The sequence below is a fragment of the Dendronephthya gigantea genome, unplaced genomic scaffold, assembly GCF_004324835.1.
Source record: "Dendronephthya gigantea isolate DGI-Jeju-01 unplaced genomic scaffold, DenGig_1.0 000002F, whole genome shotgun sequence".
In the NCBI taxonomy this organism is placed as follows: Eukaryota; Metazoa; Cnidaria; class Anthozoa; order Malacalcyonacea; family Nephtheidae; genus Dendronephthya; species Dendronephthya gigantea.
In genome coordinates, this window is record NW_021163012.1 from 3,537,723 (window position 1) to 3,558,379 (window position 20,657).

Sequence of the window (20,657 nt, forward strand, 5' to 3'; positions counted from 1 at the left end):
CCCTTAAATCTTTTTTTCCCTTAAAAATCAAATACATATACAAATTATAATTGTTATAATTAACCCTAATCTGGAATCGAATGCTAATTTTAACCTAATCTCTTGAGACTCTTGAGTGGAGTTAAATATTCTTTAATCTACATGGATTCATGGAATAATTTAAAATACAAATTATCATTATTGAATTTCTTAAATGAAGTTTTTCCATGTAACTAAACAACAGTCGCAGGCTCAACAACATATGGCAACCATTTTCCTGTAAACAAATATCAATCAATCTCAAACAAAATTTCGAAATTTTCATTTTAAAAATTCACGCAATCTTCCAATATGAACCAGACACAATACAAGGTATGTGATTCAGCCATATTCCCCAAATTCTTTTGCTAAATTTTACTTTGATAATAGGTTTTTGACACGTAAAATGGGTTTTAAATATATGTAACAGTCTGTTACCTTTTTTCGCGGGCAAAATGGTAACATTCAAATGCTAGGATTTCGTTGGCAAAACCCTTTATTAATCCTTTTTAAACGGCGTCTCTTGTTAACCCATTAGCTTGTAATGCACCCAGATGTGGCCTGCTTTAGTATTTTACTCTGTCTAATGCCTGATGATTTTACTCATCAGTAGAAGACAAAACTATCTGTCAGTGTCTCTGTTAACCTATTAGGGCTATGAGCTTGCAATGCACCCGGATGACCCTTTGTAAATTTCCTTTATGACTTGCATTTTAAGGTGGCAGACTCAAAACGAGAAGAGTTTCGAAAATATCTCGAAAAGGCTGGAGTCCTAGATGCCATCACAAAAAGTTTGTCACCTTTTTCAAATTGATAAATTTATTCCATTAGCTTAGAATAACCTGCTTTAGCAACATTTCCTTCAACTTTTTCAACTTTTATTTTGTCTGTTTAGTTTTGGTATCTTTATATGAAGAGCCAGAGAAACCAACTAATGCTCTAGAGTATCCTTTACATTTCCTATCAACCCATTATATTATTAAGATGTACCTATTTGAATTGAAGTTGCTTAGTGTTTTACTCTGTGTGTAATTCCAGTGGATTTTACTCATCAGTGGAGGAGTATTGTCAGTTTAATGAGCTCACAAAACTATCTGTCAGTGTCTCTTGTTAACCATTAGCTTGCAATGCACCCAGATGTGGCCTCCTTTAGAATTTCACTCTGTTTAATGTTTTTACTCGTCAGTTGAAGAGTGCTGTCAGTTTAATGAATCAATTAAAGTTTAAATCTTATCTCCTTGACACAATATTTTCAGATATTTAAGCAAGTTTTTACAGAGTGGGCCTCCTCAGACTGCAGATATTGAGGAGCTGAAGTTGAATCTGGAACAAATGCAGCAAATAAATGCACAATTGACGAAAGAAAATGAAGAATTGCGACAAAAAGTAAGACTGGGAAATAACAAAAAATTAAATATTATTGTTCAGCTTGGGTTGTATTCTACGTAAAGCGGTTGTTCTTTGTGTCTGAACTACCTGAGCAAGAAATCTCAAACTTTTGAGGTCCAATGCACTGCAGGTAGTATTATACAATAAGCTGTTGAACTTTGTGTCTGAACTACCTGAAAAAAGATCTCAAACACAATGGACCCATGTAGATAGTATTCTACAATAGGCTATCACCATTTGTCTCTGAAAAAATTGAAATTCCTTTTTACCTCATATAAAGCTTCAACAATACGAGCCAGCTGGTGATGACCAAGCAGTGAGTTGATAAAATACCATATAAAATCAAATTATTCTTTAAATACTGGCTGGTTCTATCATTTTTAAACTGTTCTATCTATGGAACTAACCACATACCTTTTTGTTTTAGCCACAAGAAAGTTAATACAAAGTTGATATAACATAAAGACTTAATGTGTATATTTATTATCATTTTAAAATGCTCTTGCTAGATTGTATGAAGAAGTAATTTTTTGTAATAATCATGTTTGGTAAATATGTTTAAAAACACTTTGTTATTGTAGATGTACAGTTATGAATTTGTGTCTCACTTTTTTCCACTTTGTTATTTGTGAAAGAATGGTTCAAACATGCAATTAAAACTCACCTTCTGATGATGCATACATTGTCTTGCAGATAAATTTCAAGTGCCAATGATTTCAGATAGAAATCTTTTTTGACTAACTTGAGATATGTCAATACCTGGCCTAGCACAAACACCCAAAGTCTACCTATTGTTTCACTGTTGTGATAGTATTGTGTGATATAACACTTCAGAAACAATGTAGCATTGAGCTAACATGTGGAGATCAGAGGCCACAGATTGAGCAATGGGGGTTGTTTGGGGTTTTCATTCTTCCTTTACACTTTCTCATACCATGCATATGGTCACTAATAAATGCTGATCTCTATATAGAGCTAGATGCAGCCTCTTTAAAAAAAACAGACTGAAAATTACCAGATATGATGTGAAATCAGGAATTGTAAATATAGGCTGTTATTCATGCTAATATTGATTGTACTGGTACCTGTAAGTATTAGGTTCATTTAATTAATAAACGGGTCCGGCTGATGATTAGGAAACGCAAAAGCATCCATGATATTTTACATTTTATTGACTAAGTTTATTTACCTTAAACTAACATTTTCTCTATGCATATATGGAACACAGTATCGTTCGCATCTTCCTAACTAGCAAGCACTGTGCACTACAATTTCAACAATAGCAAAGAAGTTAGCATTTGGTTTTTTACTTTGCAATTCCAATCACACCACAGCCCAGACGGCCTCCAGCATGACCTGTTGTTAGACTGTCTTCATGTCCTCCTTTGCCAAGATCGTCAACACCCTCATGCACCTATTGCAAGGTATGAGAACTAAACTATCTAGGAATGTCTCTTGTTAAATCAGCTTGCAATACACCCAGATGTGGCCTACTATAGTATTCTACTCTGTCCATAATGTCTTATGATCTTACTCATCAGTGGAAGAGTATTGTCAGTCAATAAGTTAAAAAAGCTATCTGTCAGTGTCTCTTGTTAACCCATTGAGTTTAAATGCACCGACTTTTGTATCACTGTGCTCACTTTTGTATTTTACTCTCAGTTCATCTTCATCATCTTGAAGGACTTATAAACTAAAATATTTTCTGAAAGTGTACGTACCACAATTGAGCGTCCAATAACGGAATATTCTCCACTAAGCTTTACAAGACTATCCTTCATGTCAATTTTTGCAAGGCCACTGGCATCTGCTACAATATTTCCAAGGTCACCAACGTGCCTGTTTAATTTTGTCAATAGAATAGAAATGACATTTCTGATGTACACTGACTCTCATACCCAAGACCTTCATAGATTTTGCAGGGGATTGGGAATAAGAGGACGGGGCTTGTATCACTGGCTTGTATGCACAGGGAATGCATGCGGATGTACCACAACTCCAATGCATGTTCACTAGTTGTATCCACTAATAATTTCTATGGGACAAAATGTACCATTGCACATGAATAACAACTGAAATTCATTATAAAAGACATGGCAGAACTAAGCTAGTTTGACTTTTAATGCCTGTAAGCACTCTCAATAGTAGTTTATTTGAATCACCTCTCTGTGTCGTCCGGACCACCGTGGTTCTTCTTAAAAGGGTTGAAATGACTACCAGCACTTGTACATCCTGGAGATTATGGACATAAGTTAATCAGATACATTTATCTATGCCAAGTTCTTATAAAAAGGAAGACTGAAATAAAAACACTAAGTCATAGCATATCTTAAAGAAGCAATCATGTTTTGCAGGGGGAACGCTATTTTAAAAAGGGGAACAGCGTTCCCCCAAACGATAATTATATAAGTATAGAACTCGGTAAAACAGTTTAAAACACGGTTGTAATAGTTATATTTTTGTTGGAACTCATGTAAGCAAATTGTTGTAAACTGTAACTGTATAAAATATTTTGCTATCTAATAGTTATAATCACAGGAGACAACTCAGACAAGTATTTATGCCACATAGAGTCGGTAGAGACAAGAGGTGTTCAGTATATATTAACCACGCCCATATATAGGCCACGCCCATATATAGGCCACGCCCATTGGATGTATGTAATGCATTATGCATAATGTAAGCATTCCCCCAATTCCAAAATTCACAAAATGACAGAAATGTTAAATAACTTCTTAACATGCATATCAAAAGTAATTAATATATATATCCTATGGAAATATATCCAACCATTTGTGTAGTCGCCAAATTCGTGAATATGAAAACCATGTTTCCCTTCTGAAAGGCCCTCAACAGAACCTGTCACGACACAATCACCATCAGGCTTCTAGGAAATAAATTAGTTCACTATTAACTACCATATGAAACACAAAACTATGTACTGGAAATAAATTAGTTCACTATTAACTACCATATGAAACACAAAACTAGCTAGGGTATTCATGCTGACTGCATGGGTTGTTGAAAATGTATATTGTTCATACTGAAATTCAAAGTGTCCTGAAACAATCAAATTTCCAGTAACTTTTCCGCAAGCCAATTTTCAAAAAACTTCAAAACAATAAGCATCAACTGTGCATATAAAGTAGTTGGAAAACCTAGCGTAAACTTGCAAATGAACTGCTTATCAAAGGTACGGGTGAAAATTGAATACTCAACAAGGGTAATAACAAAATAAACTGCAATGATGATTTTCAACACAATACAGGCACATTTTATATGTACAATACAAATTTACGTACAATCAGAATTTTGTACATCATTTTTCAATTTTGTACAAAATTTTCCCGGCATTTTGTAACCAAAACTTGCAGGGGTGAAGTAATAGAAACCTTCGTGAAAAACCTGCACAAAAATTGCTAAATTTAGCTGCAAATTTGACGGCAAATCGCCTTAGAGAGCGCTACCATAAATAGTGTTTTAAAATCATGCTGCAAAGTTCGTACCATTTCGTAACAACGTACTACAAAACTGTTCGCATTTGAGCGCAAATTTGAACCAAATCTCCCAAAAATTCCCCCCGTGTTTGCTGGTAAAGCGATTCAAGACGATCACTTAGGACAGAAAGAATAAGAGCGAAGCACAATTAAGTGTGTAAACAATTGAAATTTCGGAGTAAATTCGGGGCGAATTTCAGCTGGATCTTCGTTAAAATCTAGCGATATTTGCCTACCTCTTGCACAAAATTTATCGTTCCTTTGACCTTATCACCTCTAAGAACGCATACAGCTTTGACTGGCATTGTTGGATCGATTTGAAGCGACGTTTCTGCAAACTCTTGGCTTTCTAATCCAAAATGTAGTAATGTACGTCTGGGCAAGAAGCATGACACAATTTATACTTCATGCACGTGGGTGTTGTCACGAGGGCGTGCCACATGGCTGCGGTTAGCATAAATATTCCCCCCCCGAAACCTTAAAAATTTTGTATTGAAACCGGGCGGTGCATAAAAGATTTTTACTATACCTATCTATAATCTTTTGTGGTAATGGTGATAATTTCGTGTCCAAGGTCCAAGGTTAGGGCCACGTTTAGGATTAAAGTTTGATAAGTTGAGATTGTATTGGTGGATTGAGATTATATATGTGGATTCTGAACATGTTTTAAAAACTCTATTACTCAAGTTCAACTACTAACCCTAAAGGATTAGATTAAGGATTAAATTCGTGAATTTTGGGACATCACAAGATAACACCATTGATAACACTATAACCTCTGAACTCAGTAAGTAAGAACTCTGAACTCAGAAACGAAAATGATTGGGGGAATGTTTCAGCTGAAATACTCCACCTTAAACGCTGGACTGCATATGAAACTGAAATTTACCCGAGAAAATGATACGTAAACGTGCGCCCACATACAACAAACGCTTCAGCAGCGGTCAGCCTTGGAGCAATAGTGACCGTCGTTCATGGCTAGGGCTGGGATTTGTAAAATAGTTATAGAATGTAAATATTTACAACTATAAACATGTGCAGATAATTTAGATCTTTGGCGATCGCCGGATTAATTTTGAAAAAATAGCTTTACAAAATGTCAAGCACAGTTACTATTAAACAGAAGAGCGAATATTACTACCTTAAATGCGTGTTGTAAGTTTAAACAGTTAATTATATGTTTTGTCACTTTTGTGGTAGCTCTATCAGTTCTAAAGTGTTCTTCCTAGAGGTCCAGTAAGGATCATCTCTTATTGATCTAGTGTTAATACTACAGAAGGAAACCTAAACTAAACTAACTATATTTATACTGGATAGCTCTATCAGTTCTAAACTGTTCTCCCCAGAGGTCCAGTAAGGATCATCTCTTATTGATCTAGTGTTACTACAGAAGGAAGCCTAAACTAAACTAACTATATTTATACTGGATAGCCCTATCAGTTCTTAACTGTTCTTCTTAGAGGTCCAGTAAGGATCAGCTGTTATTAATCCAGTGTTACTGCTTGAGGAAACCTAACTTTATGTATACTGGATAGCTCGATCTGAAAGCACTGATATATCATTTTTTCATCAATGAAATCAAAATGAAAGCACTTAAATCTCATTAGGGAAAGAGAGGAGAGCGATAAAATGACATGCATTATACTGGAGCCTGTCAAATTGCGAAGCTTGATTGGCACTGCTCTCAAACAATTACATGGTTTGGTATGAAATACATATTGTCACTGTTGTATAAACATATAGTTGTATATGTGCTATATAGTTTAATATCTTGCTGTTGTTGAGTAGGATTAATTTATAATTTCATGTCTACTTATATTGCATGTCCTATTATACTGTATTAAATGATCTGCCATGATTTGATGTACCAGAATACTGTATGTTATGCCTTAAATGCCTAAATCTGTAATGTAGGTTGGAGCTTCAATTACTGTGGATGTTTTAAAATGTGAGCAGTCGAATGGTGAAATAATATTGAGAGTCAAAGCGAAGTAAATATTTTGGTCTATTGCAACTTATATTTTTGTCTTTAATTATCTCAACTTTATTGTTAAAACAATGCAACATAGCAACACTTGAGTATGTTAACAGGTCACTCTAAGTTTATCCCCACACATATCACATTGTCCATTACTTTTGCAAGTCAATGACACGTAAATTAAATTTGTCACAAATCCCTGCAAGCAAAATATATTCTTCACATGAAATCTGTCACGGAATATTATTTCCCCATGTGAATGAGTTCAAGTTAATAGTGTGCAATTATGTCTCGAACAATAATACCCTTTAATGTCAATACACTTAGTTTATATACATCCTGACGTCATTAGTTAATATTAGTAATAAGTAATATTAGTGAGTTACTATTTGTTATATCACACTACAAATAGTTCAAGTCATAGAGTTTTCTCAAGTTTTAAATCATCTCTCGCCTATAATGATCCCTTAATTTATTAAAGGATTATCTTTTTCATTTTACCCTAGCAATTTGGTCAAAGTTTGGAGTTCATTGACGCTTTTCAGTAATTATAACGGCAGTGAATGTCGTTTTCGTGTCAAACAGGTAAATATACAGTGATACTATTACGAAAACAACTAACTCTTTGGACAAAGGCAGCCTGGTCAATGCGAGTACCGCATACTATTTTTTGAATATAATTATCCTAAGGCTGGAAACTCTCTGACAAAAAATATGATGCATACATTAATACCAACGCTTGAAACACAAAATTAACGTTAGTTTTTTGAAAAAAAACTGCATACAAAACACCTTGGATATATTTACTAAATTTATCTGTCCTTTCTAGACTTGAAAACAACTTAAAAATGCTTAAATTTTGCAAATAAAAAGTGTATTTTTTTTCGAAATTTTGTTAAACAGAGGCGGGATGCAATTTACCATTTACTCGCCAAACGTCATCATCGAAAAAATCACGAAGACCGACTCAATGAAGAAAAAATGTCTTCGTAATTTCAGCTCAACAATTCTTCCTATCATGTTCAACCTCATTTAATAATAATCGTTTTATTTGTTTCTAATAATAATCGTTTTATTTGCTTTTGTATGAACATGCATCTTAAATTGTACGTGTCACGTGTTGTGTTCTAACTGCCCCTACTCAAAAGTAAGGTAATCTGAAAAGTTCCGAACTTTCACGTGAAAGTGTTCTGTTCCACTCCATTGATTACTGCTCCTGAAATCTGGAGTACTCCGCAGAGTAAATGGAGCAGTCTGCGGGTTTTTATGCTACGTTATGACGTATAAAGTGCATGAAACGTTGTATGACGTCAGTCATTGTACATGAGGATCTGCGAATTACTTTAACAAATAATAATTATTATTCAATTAAGGTGTCACCTTATTTAATGTCATTGGCAACAGACAGTCGAACATGGTCACCATTTGAAGCTGACAATATCAACCAACCACGATATTTTAAAACTTTTTGAGACAGCAATTTTATTTATGGTTTAATTACTAAAAGCATACCAGCCGGAACGTCGCAAGTGGATTAAGGAGGCACAAATTTTCACGGGCACTTTTCTGGAAAAGAGGGCATTGAATTTATTTCAAATGATCTTTGAGAATATAACAGAATTATACAACAATCATATTTTCAAAACGGTAAATGCATACAAGGTCACATTGAAAAATTTTTTGGCCACCTTTTTCAGTGAGAAGGGCACTTTGTAAAGGCACGTCTCCTGATTTCGGACGAACACACAATCTTTGGACCGGACCTGAATGTCACAAACATGCATATGTATAAATAAAAAAAAATTAGATATAAAAAATAAATAAAAAAATTAAAAAATTTCTTCTGATTCTGATAAAAAATTTCAAGATAGTTTTTCGCAAATAGTGTATTTTTTTAATTTTTGTAAACGATAGTTTTTATAAATCCGTTTTCGGCTATCTAAAATCTATTTATCGTCATATTGACCTGTTCCAGCAAATTGCTTGAAATGTATAGAAAACCACACGGAGCCAACCAGCCAAAGGCAAATTAATGCTAAACAGTAGATAAGCAAAACTTCCTGTGTTTGAATGAAACTTATAACAACTCGACTGCTCACAATACCTAAGTGCATCGCGGCAAAAGATACCCCTTGGTAGAAAGATGCATTTTGTGGATTAGTGATCTTCGAAAGAATGGCGTTGCTGAACGGAAAAGCGAAATAAGGCATACCAAAACATATGTACAAAAGGAGAATGTAGTTTTGAAAGTAACTGATGTGTTCCCAAGCAAAACCAAGCGATGTTAGCAAGGCTAATGCCGTTAACTGCATTGCCAAGGCAACCACAAAGAGTTTCCTTTCTTCTAGACGTTTGGAAGCTATCGAGAAGAGAATAAAAACAAGAAGAGTGAAAGCCGTACAATTGAGGAAGAGCAATTTAACGTGGATTAATTTAAGATGGAAATGATTCAAGGCAAGAACTGGGACATAAAATGTCGCCGTACTCGACAGAGATTCGTTCGAAAATACCAGAAAAAGTAGGCATAAAATTTGCGAGTTCCACTCAATCTTCGGCAAACCTTCTTGATCGTTGTCGGCGAGGGTTCGGCGAGAGCTCGTTTTTATTAAACGATCTTTGGCACTTTCGGCGCGTTTTTCACTCTCGCTTAAACTCGGATCCATCTTGACCAAATCTCGGCCACTCTTCGTATCATCATCGGTCAAACTTCGGGCACCCTTCGAATGGCTTGTCCCAGTTTCCACCCACATGTACTTTGGCGTTATCAAAGTCACGATCAAATATACGGCCCAAATCATGGTCAGTACTATCCCGGGAGAGTTTCCTTGGTTGATATGCCATCCCCAAATTGTGACGTTGAATGTAATGAAACTCCCAATGGCGGGTCCAAACGTTCCCCCAAGGCAGTAGATACCCTCCATTAAAACAAAAACTGAGGCCCGATTTTCAACTGTGGTTTGCAATGCGACCTGGCCTTGAAGTATTGCCATGGTACCACCAGCGCTTAGTCCGCTGATCAGTCGACCAAACAAAGGGAAGAATCCTGAAATATTGATGCTGTAGAGAACGTAGGCGATGAATTTAAGGCAACAAGTGAGAATAAAGAAGTGCCTCGGGTAGCCAAAGCGGTCAACCATGTGACCGAATAGCGGCCCACCAATTATAGCAGTGACGTTGAAGACTGACAATACAAATGCCAGAAAAAGCTGTAAATATAAGGATAATTTTTTGAAGTTGAAAGGTCTGCTCTGCGCATGTCGTCTGCTCATAGGGGGCGGTGTGACGCGCGAACAAAATGTCTTCAATGTTTCGAATGCGTAAATTTTTGCGTAAGGATGGTTTTAGAAGCTTTAAAAACAACTTCTCACGAAAGAAAAAGCTTGTTTTTAACGCTAATTGTATATCTTCTGTAATTAATGGGAATTACTGCAATTTCATTGGCATACGAGAGATCCTATGTGAGCAATAACCCCTGTTTACACTTTACAATTGAGAGTTTGGGAAATACAACGGCAACTGCAACGGTAAAATGTATAAACCTAATATTGTGTTATTCAAAGAAAATACGAGTTAAGGCACTGTTACACCGTGCAATTCTTCTTGCAACTTGGAATTCAATTCTACTTTTAAGATATGTAAATTTGGCAACAACGAAACATTTATGTCTATTACACTCCATGTACGTTTCTAACATATACATTTTGAAAACTCTGCACTAATTTATCTTAAGTAATCTCTTGAAAGTAAGATTGCATCGCCAGTTGCAAGAAAAATTGCACCGTGTAACATGGTTTTTAATATTGACCACTGAGCTTGACCTTGACTTGATTTGCCCAGTGAACTGTAATAAACTGGGCCTTTGTTTTGGTAGCCTGAGCACTAATACTGAGTACCCATTTTAGCCGTGCTAATATAATAAATTGAGTGTAGTGTAAACGGGGCTATAATTGCACCCTTGGCGAGGGGTATTTCCAGTCTTGCTCATGGCCAATAAAAACCAATCTAGTAAATACAGCTAGCCAATCACCATTCAGGATACAAAATGGGAATTTCGGTAATAAATTTCAATAATTCCAAATCGCTTTATTTACCATGCAAGTAGTGTCATGAAAAATTACTAGCCCCGTTAGACTACAATCAATTTATTAGGGTTATTATTTCATCAGGCTAACAATTCAATGGCCGAGCACGAATGATATTGGTACGGGTACAACGGGTACCATTTATGCCGGGCCGATAAATTGAATGCAGTGTAAACGTGCTTTGAGTGTACTGCAGTAAACAAAGTTCAATGAATTAAATGATATTGGCAATAATTGCACTCCTATATGTTTCATTACCATTACTAACTAACTCGTTGGATCGTAAATGATGGTTTGCAAATCTCAAATTCATACCTCATCTTGTCCCAAAGATCTCACATAATACCAGGCAGTCGGGGCGATGAAATAAGTCTCACATCCCTCCAAGAAATTCCGAACATATGAAAACTTGACTATCGGCAATTGTTTGCCCACTGACATATTCAATGTAATCGCTTGATCACTCCAGAGCTAGTAGAGGACCAGAAAAGCCTATATATGGTCAGATAAAAAGCTTATAAACCAAGGGTTGTCAACTTTCGATGTAACAGATGGCCATGGGCGTGCCGCGAGGGCGCCCCCTTCCCCATCAGATTGTTAGGCAAACAAGGCCAGTCGGGCGTATTATACAGATATTTTATGCTGACTTCTGCCCTGTAATTTGTAAGAAAATCTACCCCTAACCCTTGGATACGATACAAAATTGTTTCACATACATGATAAACAACCAACTAATAATATCTATAGGTAATAAAACTTCTACAACGTTCAGTGTTTGCAAAAATCTTAGGAACATTTAGCACATCCCGTTTTTATCCTTTTTAAAAATGGGCAGGGTGTCATTGCTTTACTTTTTCTTATTGGCCTATTCACTACTAGTACTCCAGATGTTAGCACCTAATTTGGACCCTTAGGATCAACACACTCCGGTGAATCAGTTTGAAACACTTTTTTCCGGAAGACTCACCTTTAGATTAACGCGCCCCGAGGCATTAGTTGAAAGGTTGTTATTCGGGAGAAACTCCTTAGGACCGGCACGTTCTGCAGCATCAACTTGAAGATTGTTTTCTGTATTAATGGGGATATTATTGGTATTACTAGAATTAATTGTATCAGTAAGGTCCTTTTCAGGGAGAAATTTTTGCCCCAAATTCAATAATCGTGATCTCAAATGTAAATTTTCCTTAGACAATTTGCATAACTTAATGTTGTTAATCTCGATAATTTGGGTTTGCTCCAATATTTTCGTTGACAAGGCCGGTACTTTAGAGGGGGTTGTTACCCGGCTTATTAGTTAACCTGCACCGTAAAACGAGAACGAACGAATATGCAAGTATGCTAATGTTTTCATTGAAATTGCGAAAAGCTGATTGGTTTGCATATTTAAACATGCACGAATGGACGAAAGCGACGAACGAATGAGCGACAAAAAGTCGCTTGTATACTAAACATGTTTTCAACCGTATTGTAATGCTTGTATATTTTTTTCTGTCGTTGTGCTGATAGAAAAACTACATTTCGGCTCATTCAATCAGGGATGGTGGAAGATAGTCTTAACTTAATGCCGTAAAGAAGATACACACAGACATGTATTACCATTAGATATATATTTGGGGATATGCAATACACATGCATGCGCACGTAAAAATCTCACATCTTGTAACTGCATGAAAACGCCTAAAGAATTGTAATTTCATCACATTTTTTATGTGAGCCTAATAGGTGGTGATCATAACAGAAAGGAATTTCATGTGATAGAAACTATTTAGCGTTAAGTTTAACTCGACTTTGTCATATTATTGTAATTTTCATAACATGCCAGTTAAAACGTATATTCAAATCCCGGGAGCATAATAAGTTCCATAGCCACAGTAAACTTAAATGCAAATCAGCAGTAACTGCTATATTACGATAGTTAAATTATTGTCGTCAGTCGCTTCGATCTCGCTTGTCTGCTCTTCCATTGCGGCATTTATCACCGGTATATACATTGAATATATTGCTTAACGGCGTTGTGCAAATTTAATAGCACTATGTTTAAAACCTCTACGTCGTCTGCCATGCTTTTTTAAACCGCTCATTCGTAGTTCGCACAATTGCAAATCCACCTGGAATTGCATATAAATACACGTATATGCAAATGTCTTAAAACACATGAAGAAATGCTTAAGAAATGTTGTAATAATTGCATTGAGGCTACTTAACACGACCTTGATTAACTATAAAATTCAATTGAGTTTACGAATTGACGACTTCGGTAAAATACTCAGGGTTCTATATATAATATTATTCAACTTAGTTATTCCTCAGTTTGGGATGTTATATACCATTACAGTTCATCAATCATCGTCATCTTGTTGCATGCCCCCTGTTTTAACCGTATAATATACACGATATCACAACACAAAATTACCTCACCAAAATATGCATGCTATGGCTTAAAGTATACAAACAAATATGATAATAAACTTGTTTTAGCCAATAGAAACCATCTATTTGAACGATTGTGAACCGTACTCTCGTTCAGTTAATGAGGCTACTCGTTCGTTCTCGTTCTACGGTGCAGGTTAACTATTAAAGGGGGTTGAACTGTCGACTGATTGAGCAAAAGGTAACTCGTTCACCACGGGTTTTTAATATATGTCAATAAACTCTTGTAGTTTGTCCATAGTTGTACTATCAGAGGCAGTTGAGATGCTAAGAGAAGATGGCTCTATTTCACAATTATAGATTCGTTAGTATCACAAACCAGGTCAATCGGCATTAATTCAGAGATAAGCGACGGATCATCAAAAACAAGACAGTCTCGATCAGGGTCAGGAAATACGCTCACTTCAAATGTAGGCGCTTTGGATGTACTTATATAAATAAGTAAGCTCTTCGGACTATCACCAACATCACCTTTGAAGGACAGAGTGTGAAGGTCATGATTCCAAGAGATAGATAAATCAGTATGGGAGCTGCGAAACTTCTTATATTTACCACCCGGCTCCGTCCAACGAACCAGGTTGAGTAACGAAACAATTCGTAAATCGCTTTCGCATTTCGAAAGAACTGAATCCGACCATTTAATTTTTTCACCGTCATATGTAAAACACTTCTCTTCCTTGTACCGTTTTATTTCGCAAAGATCCCAATTGTGAGGGGTAATTTCAGACCAATTAACAGAGCTCTATATACCAACCGCATCCGCCATCTTAGAATTAATAATAATATGAGTTTGCCCTGATCAAACTTATAGCCAAGAGCCAATATAACCAAGGAGCAGCATGGCAGCGTCTTCAAACAACTTAGCATCAAATGTGGTCAGGGCCGTAACTAGAACGATAATTGGGGGGTGTTTATTGATATATTCAGTTCTGCCCGACGGATTTCTTTTGTAAGTGCAATAGCTCACAATGGAAATCCGTCGGGCATAACTGAATATATGAATATTCACCCCCCCCCCCCAATTAGTTACGGCCCTGAATGTGGTATAATAACTGCCTAAATAGCCGAAACACTTCTCGACGTTTCGACCTGAGGGCCTTTCGGCAGTTGTTATACCACATTTGATGCTAAGTTATAGCCAAGGGGTCTACTCTCTATTAAGTGTTAAGTGTGTCCGGCGCCTTCAAGCTAAACTGATATAAACAGTTTGTGATATTAATTGTGTTTCCTGTTGAACCCCATTTTAATCAATAAAACCAACTTCACAATATTAAAACATATTCATACACTGATATATCAGAAAACTCACAAGCAGAGATCTATCGCGCAAACTTTATTGAAAGTACATGACTCACGAAGCAATCACATGCATCAACATTGCACCATCGTTTATAATCGCATAATTCTAATTTGACCCGACAAATTGTTGATGTGTATACACCTTTACCAACAAAGAGATATATATACATATAGTAAGTATATACCTACCCCTCGTATGCACAGTGTTTGAAATTGCTATGTGAGATAGCTCATCTTTAAAGAGAAAACTTTCACATGTCTGCATTAACCACTTGTTCATTGAATCGTTCAATGTCTGTATAACGGATACTGATAACGCTGTATTAATCAGTTCAGTGATTTCCCCCTTTTCGCAACCATATATTTGCATATTTTCTTTTGAATTATAAAGGAATATTATTCGCACAGCTCTTGTAACCAGTGAACTGTGGCATTACACCTTGCGTATAATGAGGTATAAACAAGCCGTGACACCTGAAGGGAATTCTGGTGATCTGGTCAAATTTTGAAGTTTGAATTTTCCGCCGTGACTACCAAAACCCGAATTCCCTGCAGGCGTGATGATTTGATACGTCATTATGCATAAGATCTATTGTTGTGATATGGTCTCCGGTCTACCGTGGTCTCTGGTCTCTATATGCCTGCTGGACGATTGCGCCATAAGCGTTGCGTTTCTCATCATTTATTTGATTGTGCATGTTTGTGCACTCGTGGGCTTGGAAAATTGATCAGCCATTTAAATTATAACTTGATTTCTAAAGGTCTTCTTTTTTATATACCCTATATAGATCATTTGCTGCCCACATACAGGGTGTCTCAAAAAAACCGAAAACTATTGAAATCACCCATAACAATGTAATTGTTAGAGTTTGAATGCCTAAGCACTCTGTTGGGACCCACAGGTGTATAAATGTTTGCCATAAGCATTTCTATGCATACATGTGATGCAGTAAAATTTGTTTGTACGCAAAAATGATATTTATTAACAATATTTACAATTTACAAATATGGATAACAATATTTAAATGTGCATCTCAATCACCATGACCTTCGCTATGCCCCCTTTCTCAAGCAAGACAAAGCGTTTAGCATTTCATAAGTTGTATTAAATCCCCACGGGCTAAAATTCGTGCACACTGCATTCAAATTTTAACATTGAGTGATTTCAATAGTTTTCGTTTTTTTTTGAGACGCCCTGTATACAGGGTGAGTAAAAAAAACCTGACACCTTGAAATTCAAATTAGCCACGAGCTTATGGCTGGATATTGACAATTCCCAGGTTAATTAATGCGAAAGTGTTTAAACCAATTGAACTAATTCAACGTGGCGCGTGTGCAAGAAAAACTATTTGATAGAACTGTTCTTTTTTATTTACAGAGCTTACAATGCATTTTAACTCCCAAATGGGTTCAATTATTTGATATGCTTCGTATACTTATGAGATATTTTAGGCAATTTCTGTCACATTACAGCCAAATTAGAATTTTTCGGTGACAAATTTTATTCAATTTTTAAAATTCTTTTTTAAAACCTGAAATTTATTTATCATCATAACCTGTTCCAGCAAATTGCTTGAAATGTATAGAAAACCACACGGAGCCAACCAACCAAAGACAAATTAATGCTAAACAGTAGATTAGCAAAACTTCCTGTGTTTGAATGAAACTTATAACAACTCGACTGCTCACAATACCAAAGTGCATCGCGGCAAAAGATACCCCTTGGTAGAAAGATGCATTTCCTGGATTAGTAATCTTCGAAAGAATGGTGTTGCTGAACGGAAAGGCGAAATAAGGCATACCGAAACATATGTACAATAGGAGAATGTAGTTTTGAAAGTAACTGATGTGTTCCCAGGCAAAACCAAGCGATGTTAGCAAGGCTAATGCGGTTAACTGCATTGCCAAGGCAACCACAAAGAGTTTCCTTTCTTCCACACGTTTGGAAGCCATCGAGAAGAGAATTAAAACAAGAAGAGTGAAAGCCGTACAATTGAGAAAGAGCAATTTAACGTGGATTAATTTAAGATGGAAATGATTCAAGGCAAGAACTGGGACATAAAATGTCGCCGTACTCGACAGAGATTCGTTCGAAAATACCAGAAAAAGTAGGCATAAAATTCGCGAGTTCCACTCAATCTTCGGCAAACCTTCGTGATCGGTGCCGGCGAGGGTTCGGCGAGAGCTCGTTTTTATTAAATGATCTTTGGCACTTTCGGCGCGCTTTTCTTTCTTGCTTAAACTCGGATCCATCTCGACTAGATCTCGGCCACTCTTCGTATCATCATCGCTCAAACTTCGGGCACCCTTCGAATGGGTTGTCCCAGTCTCCACCCACATGTGCTTTGGCGCTATCAAAGCCAGGGTCAAATATACGGTCCAAATCATGGTCAGTACTAACCCGGGAGAGTTTCCTTGGTTGATATGCCATCCCCAAATTGTAACGTCGAATGTGATGAAACTCCCAATGGCGGGTCCAAACGTTCCCCCAAGGCAGTAGATACCCTGCATTAAAACAAAAACTGAGGCCCGATTTTCAACCGTGGTTTGCAATGCGACCTGGCCTTGAAGTATTGCCACGGTACCACCAGCGCTTAGTCCGCTGATCAGTCGACCAAACAAAGGAAAGAATCCTGAAATATTGATGCTGTAGAGAACGTAGGAGAAGACTTTAAGGCAACAAGTGAGAATAAAGAAGTGCCTCGGGTAGCCAAAGCGGTCGACGATGCGACCGAATAGCGGCCCACCAATGATAGCAGTGACGTTGAAGACTGACAATACAAATGCCAAAAAAAGCTGTCAATAAAATGATAATTTCTTGATGATGTTATGTCTGTTCTGCGCATGTCGTCTGCTCATAAGGGTCAAAATAGGAATTTCGGTAGTAAATTTCAATAATTCCAAATCTTATTATTTACCAAGTATTGTCGTGACAAATTACTAGCCCTGTTTAGACTACACTCAATTTATTTGTACGGCACGGCAAAATCGTACCGGTGCCCATTTCTATTAGTGTTCAGGCTATCAATACAAAAGCCGAGCAGGGATGAAATTGACACGGGTACAACGGGTACCCATTTATGCCAGGCCGATAAATTGATTAATTTACTTTAATTGATTAATTTACATATGTAAATAGATTATATATATATATTCAAATCTCATGTAATTTTATATCACTTGTCTGAAGATGTCTTAGGTTAAAGACGAAACGTTACAAATATATTTACTTTTAAACTTTAAATTGTTTTGATGGCTTTCTTAAATGTTATATGTTGTGCTCTCATATTTATAATAAGAAATTGAATGCAGTGTAAACGGGCCTTGAATGTAGTGTAAACGGAGCTAATGAATTAAATCGTGTATTCGTATGATCTTGGCAATAATTGCACTTCTATTTGTTTCATTACCAATATTAAATAACTCGTTGGATCGTAAATGATGGTTTGCAAATCTCAAATTCATACCTCATCTTGTCCCAAAGATCTCACATAATACCAGGCAGTCGGGGCGATGAAATAGGTCTCACATCCAGCCAAGAAACTCCGAGCATATGAAAACTTGACTATCGGCAATTGTTTTCCCACTGACATTGTCAATGTCATTTCTTGAGCGCTTCAGAGCTAGTAGAGGACCGCAAAGTCTATATACGTTCAGATAAAAAGCTTATAAACCAAGGGTTTTGTATTATAGTGATGTTTTACTAACTTCCGCCCTGGAATATGCAAGAAATCTAACCCTTGGACACGATACAAGAATTGTTTCACATACATGATATATGTTAATTAAACAAAACGCTTATCTACCGCGATACACTTTATCCTTTTGCTTACGAATGTAGCACACTCTATGATATGCTAGTTAATAAGGCATAAATTTGCTAGAGGAGTTTGCCCTGATCAATCCAAGCTAACGTTTTTTATTAAGTAATACGTGCGTCTGGCGCCTTCAAGCTAAACTGATATAAACAGTTTGTGATATTAATCGCGTTTCCTGTTGAACCCCATTTTAATCAATAAAACCAACTTCACAATATTAAAACATATTCATACACTGATATATCAGAAAACTCACAAGCAGAGATCTATCGCGCAAACTTCATTGAAAGTACACGACTCACGAAGCAATCACATGCATCAACATTACACCATCGATTATGATCACATAATTCTAATTTGACCCGACAAATTGTTCATGTGTAAACCTTTACCAACAAAGAGATATATATACATATAGTAAGTATATACCTACCCCTCGTATGTACAGTGTTTGAAATTGCTATGTGAGATAGCTCCTCTTTAAAGAGAAAACTTTCACATGTCTGCATTAACCACTTGTTCATTGAATCGTTCAATGTCTGTACAACGGATAAAGCTGTATTAATCAGTTCAGTGATTTTCCCCTCTTCGCAACGATGTATTTGCATATTTTCTTTTGAATTATAAAGGAATAGTATTCGCACAGCTCTTGTAACCAGCGAACTGTGGAAATATATAGACATTGCGTAAAATGAGGCATAAACAATCCGTGACACCTGAAGGAAATTCTGGTGATCTGGTCAAATTTTGAAGTTTGAATTTTCCGCCGTGACCATAGGCGGCCCAGAACTGATCTCACTGACCTCGCGCTACGCTCATGTTGTCTGAACAGTCTTATATTATGACAAGGTTGGCAACTCTCACGCCAAATAAGCTAAAAACGCACGACGGTTGACTCAAACACCTTCACAAAACCGCAAATATTTCATAAAAATATGGCGAGTAAGAAAAAAAAAGTACAACACATTAAACTTGAATAATTTTACTACATTTATGCTATGTTTTTAGCATTCAAATGTATTCCTATGTATGTATAAAACGTGAATGTTTTTATGGTTTCTGGCAAATATATTTCAAAACCTATGCTGGGGACACCTTGCCTATACCACAGATTACCTATATACAGATATGAAACTTCAGTGTTTTTGCTGATTGTTTTGTGTCCCACGCGCAGCCAGCGCGTGTTGACTTCCGGCGAGCTTGGCAAGTGTCATGAGGGAATTTAATGAGTAAAACGCCGTTTTTAAGACGAAAAATTGCTTTTTTTAAAAACCCGCGCTACCTATGGCTATTTCGGGAATAAATTCTTAAAGAGTGTCGGTGTATGTATCCTTTGTTAATTGTGGGAAGGCAATTGAGCATATCTATAGCTCAAAATTGACTTTTGAAAATCAAAAAAGCTGGTGCAAGTGATGCCGAAAGATATTTGCATTGGCACTATGGAGTATATGTACTCTGGCTGAATTCTTTTCAATGAAGTCCCATATTTACACGTAAATATTATTTATCTGAATTTTTCAAGTTGTTAACCGTCTTTTAAATCTGTTTTTTCAAAAAATATCAAAGCAAAGAGTCTAATTATTGCTAATTTTAAACCCGAAACTCAAAACATAATATGGCCATGTCTGTATTTTTTGTCTTCAGAGTTCCGCTAAAAAGACTCGTATATGGTCATAATAGTCGCGCATAAGCAGCAATTTGTAAATTTTGTGTGAAAAATAGTCCAAGACAAGGGTGATGAAGTTGTTTTTTTATAGCCAAATCACTAAATACGCTGAATTGCTCGTCGTATTTACCTGCCATGTTCCGCATGTTGTTGTTGTTCATTTCAAGTACACAAAGTTTTTTAAGCTCCTATCATTTCGTTTTCACATTTCTATTAATCCCTAGATATTTGTTAATTCATTTCGTCTTATCTCCTGGAGATATATTGTATCTAAAGAATGTATTACATGTTTTATAAATTCAAAAATAACTCAGCCAGTGCTAAACCATTGCACAGCTTTCCATACGGCAAGCCCTGCACTCCTCAGCTATATTTTTTACTGTTTTTGCCTGCATCAAATAATTTCAGAAACCAGTTCTTAGCTCAGAAGATCTACTTCATCCATCTTTTTTAAAATTTTAAGTCAAATGGGACATGGCC

General features: G+C 36.4%; 5 protein-coding genes across 10 annotated transcripts; 2 read left to right on the top strand and 3 right to left on the bottom strand.

Moving 5' to 3' along the window:
* Nucleotides 1–248: 248 nt before the first annotated feature.
* LOC114537002 (c-Myc-binding protein-like) lies at nucleotides 249–2,100 on the top strand. Its single transcript, XM_028558216.1, has 6 exons — nucleotides 249–351; nucleotides 737–809; nucleotides 914–962; nucleotides 1,275–1,404; nucleotides 1,688–1,723; nucleotides 1,835–2,100. Exons 1-6 carry the CDS (start codon nucleotides 331–333, stop codon nucleotides 1,847–1,849), a joined length of 324 nt encoding a protein of 107 aa, XP_028414017.1. The 5' UTR covers nucleotides 249–330; the 3' UTR covers nucleotides 1,850–2,100.
* Nucleotides 2,101–2,561: 461 nt separating this feature from the next.
* On the bottom strand, nucleotides 2,562–5,315 carry LOC114536272 (superoxide dismutase [Cu-Zn]-like). The gene is made up of 5 exons (XM_028557609.1): nucleotides 5,141–5,315; nucleotides 4,198–4,294; nucleotides 3,570–3,639; nucleotides 3,129–3,246; nucleotides 2,562–2,821 (listed from the first exon to the last, which is right to left on the bottom strand). The coding sequence occupies exons 1-5, from the start codon at nucleotides 5,207–5,209 to the stop codon at nucleotides 2,714–2,716; spliced, it is 462 nt and encodes a 153-aa protein (XP_028413410.1). The 5' UTR covers nucleotides 5,210–5,315; the 3' UTR covers nucleotides 2,562–2,713.
* Nucleotides 5,316–5,927: 612 nt separating this feature from the next.
* Nucleotides 5,928–8,733, top strand: LOC114536128 (ribonuclease P protein subunit p14-like). Of its 3 annotated transcripts, none has more exons than XR_003688399.1 (6): nucleotides 5,928–6,059; nucleotides 6,512–6,608; nucleotides 6,819–6,895; nucleotides 7,389–7,467; nucleotides 7,786–8,034; nucleotides 8,256–8,733. XR_003688399.1 is itself a non-coding variant. In XM_028557483.1 (5 exons), the coding sequence occupies exons 1-5, from the start codon at nucleotides 6,001–6,003 to the stop codon at nucleotides 8,352–8,354; spliced, it is 411 nt and encodes a 136-aa protein (XP_028413284.1). In that variant the 5' UTR covers nucleotides 5,928–6,000; the 3' UTR covers nucleotides 8,355–8,733. The 3 variants fall into 3 exon arrangements, 1 of the variants encoding a protein (XP_028413284.1); XR_003688401.1 differs by having other exon boundaries at nucleotides 7,786–8,029; XM_028557483.1 differs by lacking the exon at nucleotides 7,786–8,034.
* On the bottom strand, nucleotides 8,729–15,211 carry LOC114536115. 2 transcript variants are annotated; one of them, XM_028557469.1, is made up of 4 exons: nucleotides 14,883–15,211; nucleotides 11,932–12,032; nucleotides 11,280–11,456; nucleotides 8,729–10,088 (listed from the first exon to the last, which is right to left on the bottom strand). In XM_028557469.1, the coding sequence occupies exons 3-4, from the start codon at nucleotides 11,403–11,405 to the stop codon at nucleotides 8,829–8,831; spliced, it is 1,386 nt and encodes a 461-aa protein (XP_028413270.1). In that variant the 5' UTR covers nucleotides 11,406–11,456; nucleotides 11,932–12,032; nucleotides 14,883–15,211; the 3' UTR covers nucleotides 8,729–8,828. The 2 variants fall into 2 exon arrangements, with proteins under 2 accessions (XP_028413270.1, XP_028413274.1); XM_028557473.1 differs by lacking the exon at nucleotides 14,883–15,211 and adding an exon at nucleotides 13,866–14,252.
* A 1,012-nt stretch (nucleotides 15,212–16,223) lies between these two features.
* Nucleotides 16,224–19,047, bottom strand: LOC114536090. 3 transcript variants are annotated; one of them, XM_028557445.1, is made up of 3 exons: nucleotides 18,945–19,047; nucleotides 18,161–18,336; nucleotides 16,224–17,489 (listed from the first exon to the last, which is right to left on the bottom strand). In XM_028557445.1, the coding sequence occupies exons 2-3, from the start codon at nucleotides 18,296–18,298 to the stop codon at nucleotides 16,233–16,235; spliced, it is 1,395 nt and encodes a 464-aa protein (XP_028413246.1). In that variant the 5' UTR covers nucleotides 18,299–18,336; nucleotides 18,945–19,047; the 3' UTR covers nucleotides 16,224–16,232. The 3 variants fall into 3 exon arrangements, with proteins under 3 accessions (XP_028413246.1, XP_028413253.1, XP_028413260.1); XM_028557452.1 differs by lacking the exon at nucleotides 18,945–19,047 and adding an exon at nucleotides 18,768–18,799; XM_028557459.1 differs by lacking the exon at nucleotides 18,945–19,047 and having other exon boundaries at nucleotides 18,161–18,353.
* Between the last annotated feature and the right edge of the window lie 1,610 nt (nucleotides 19,048–20,657).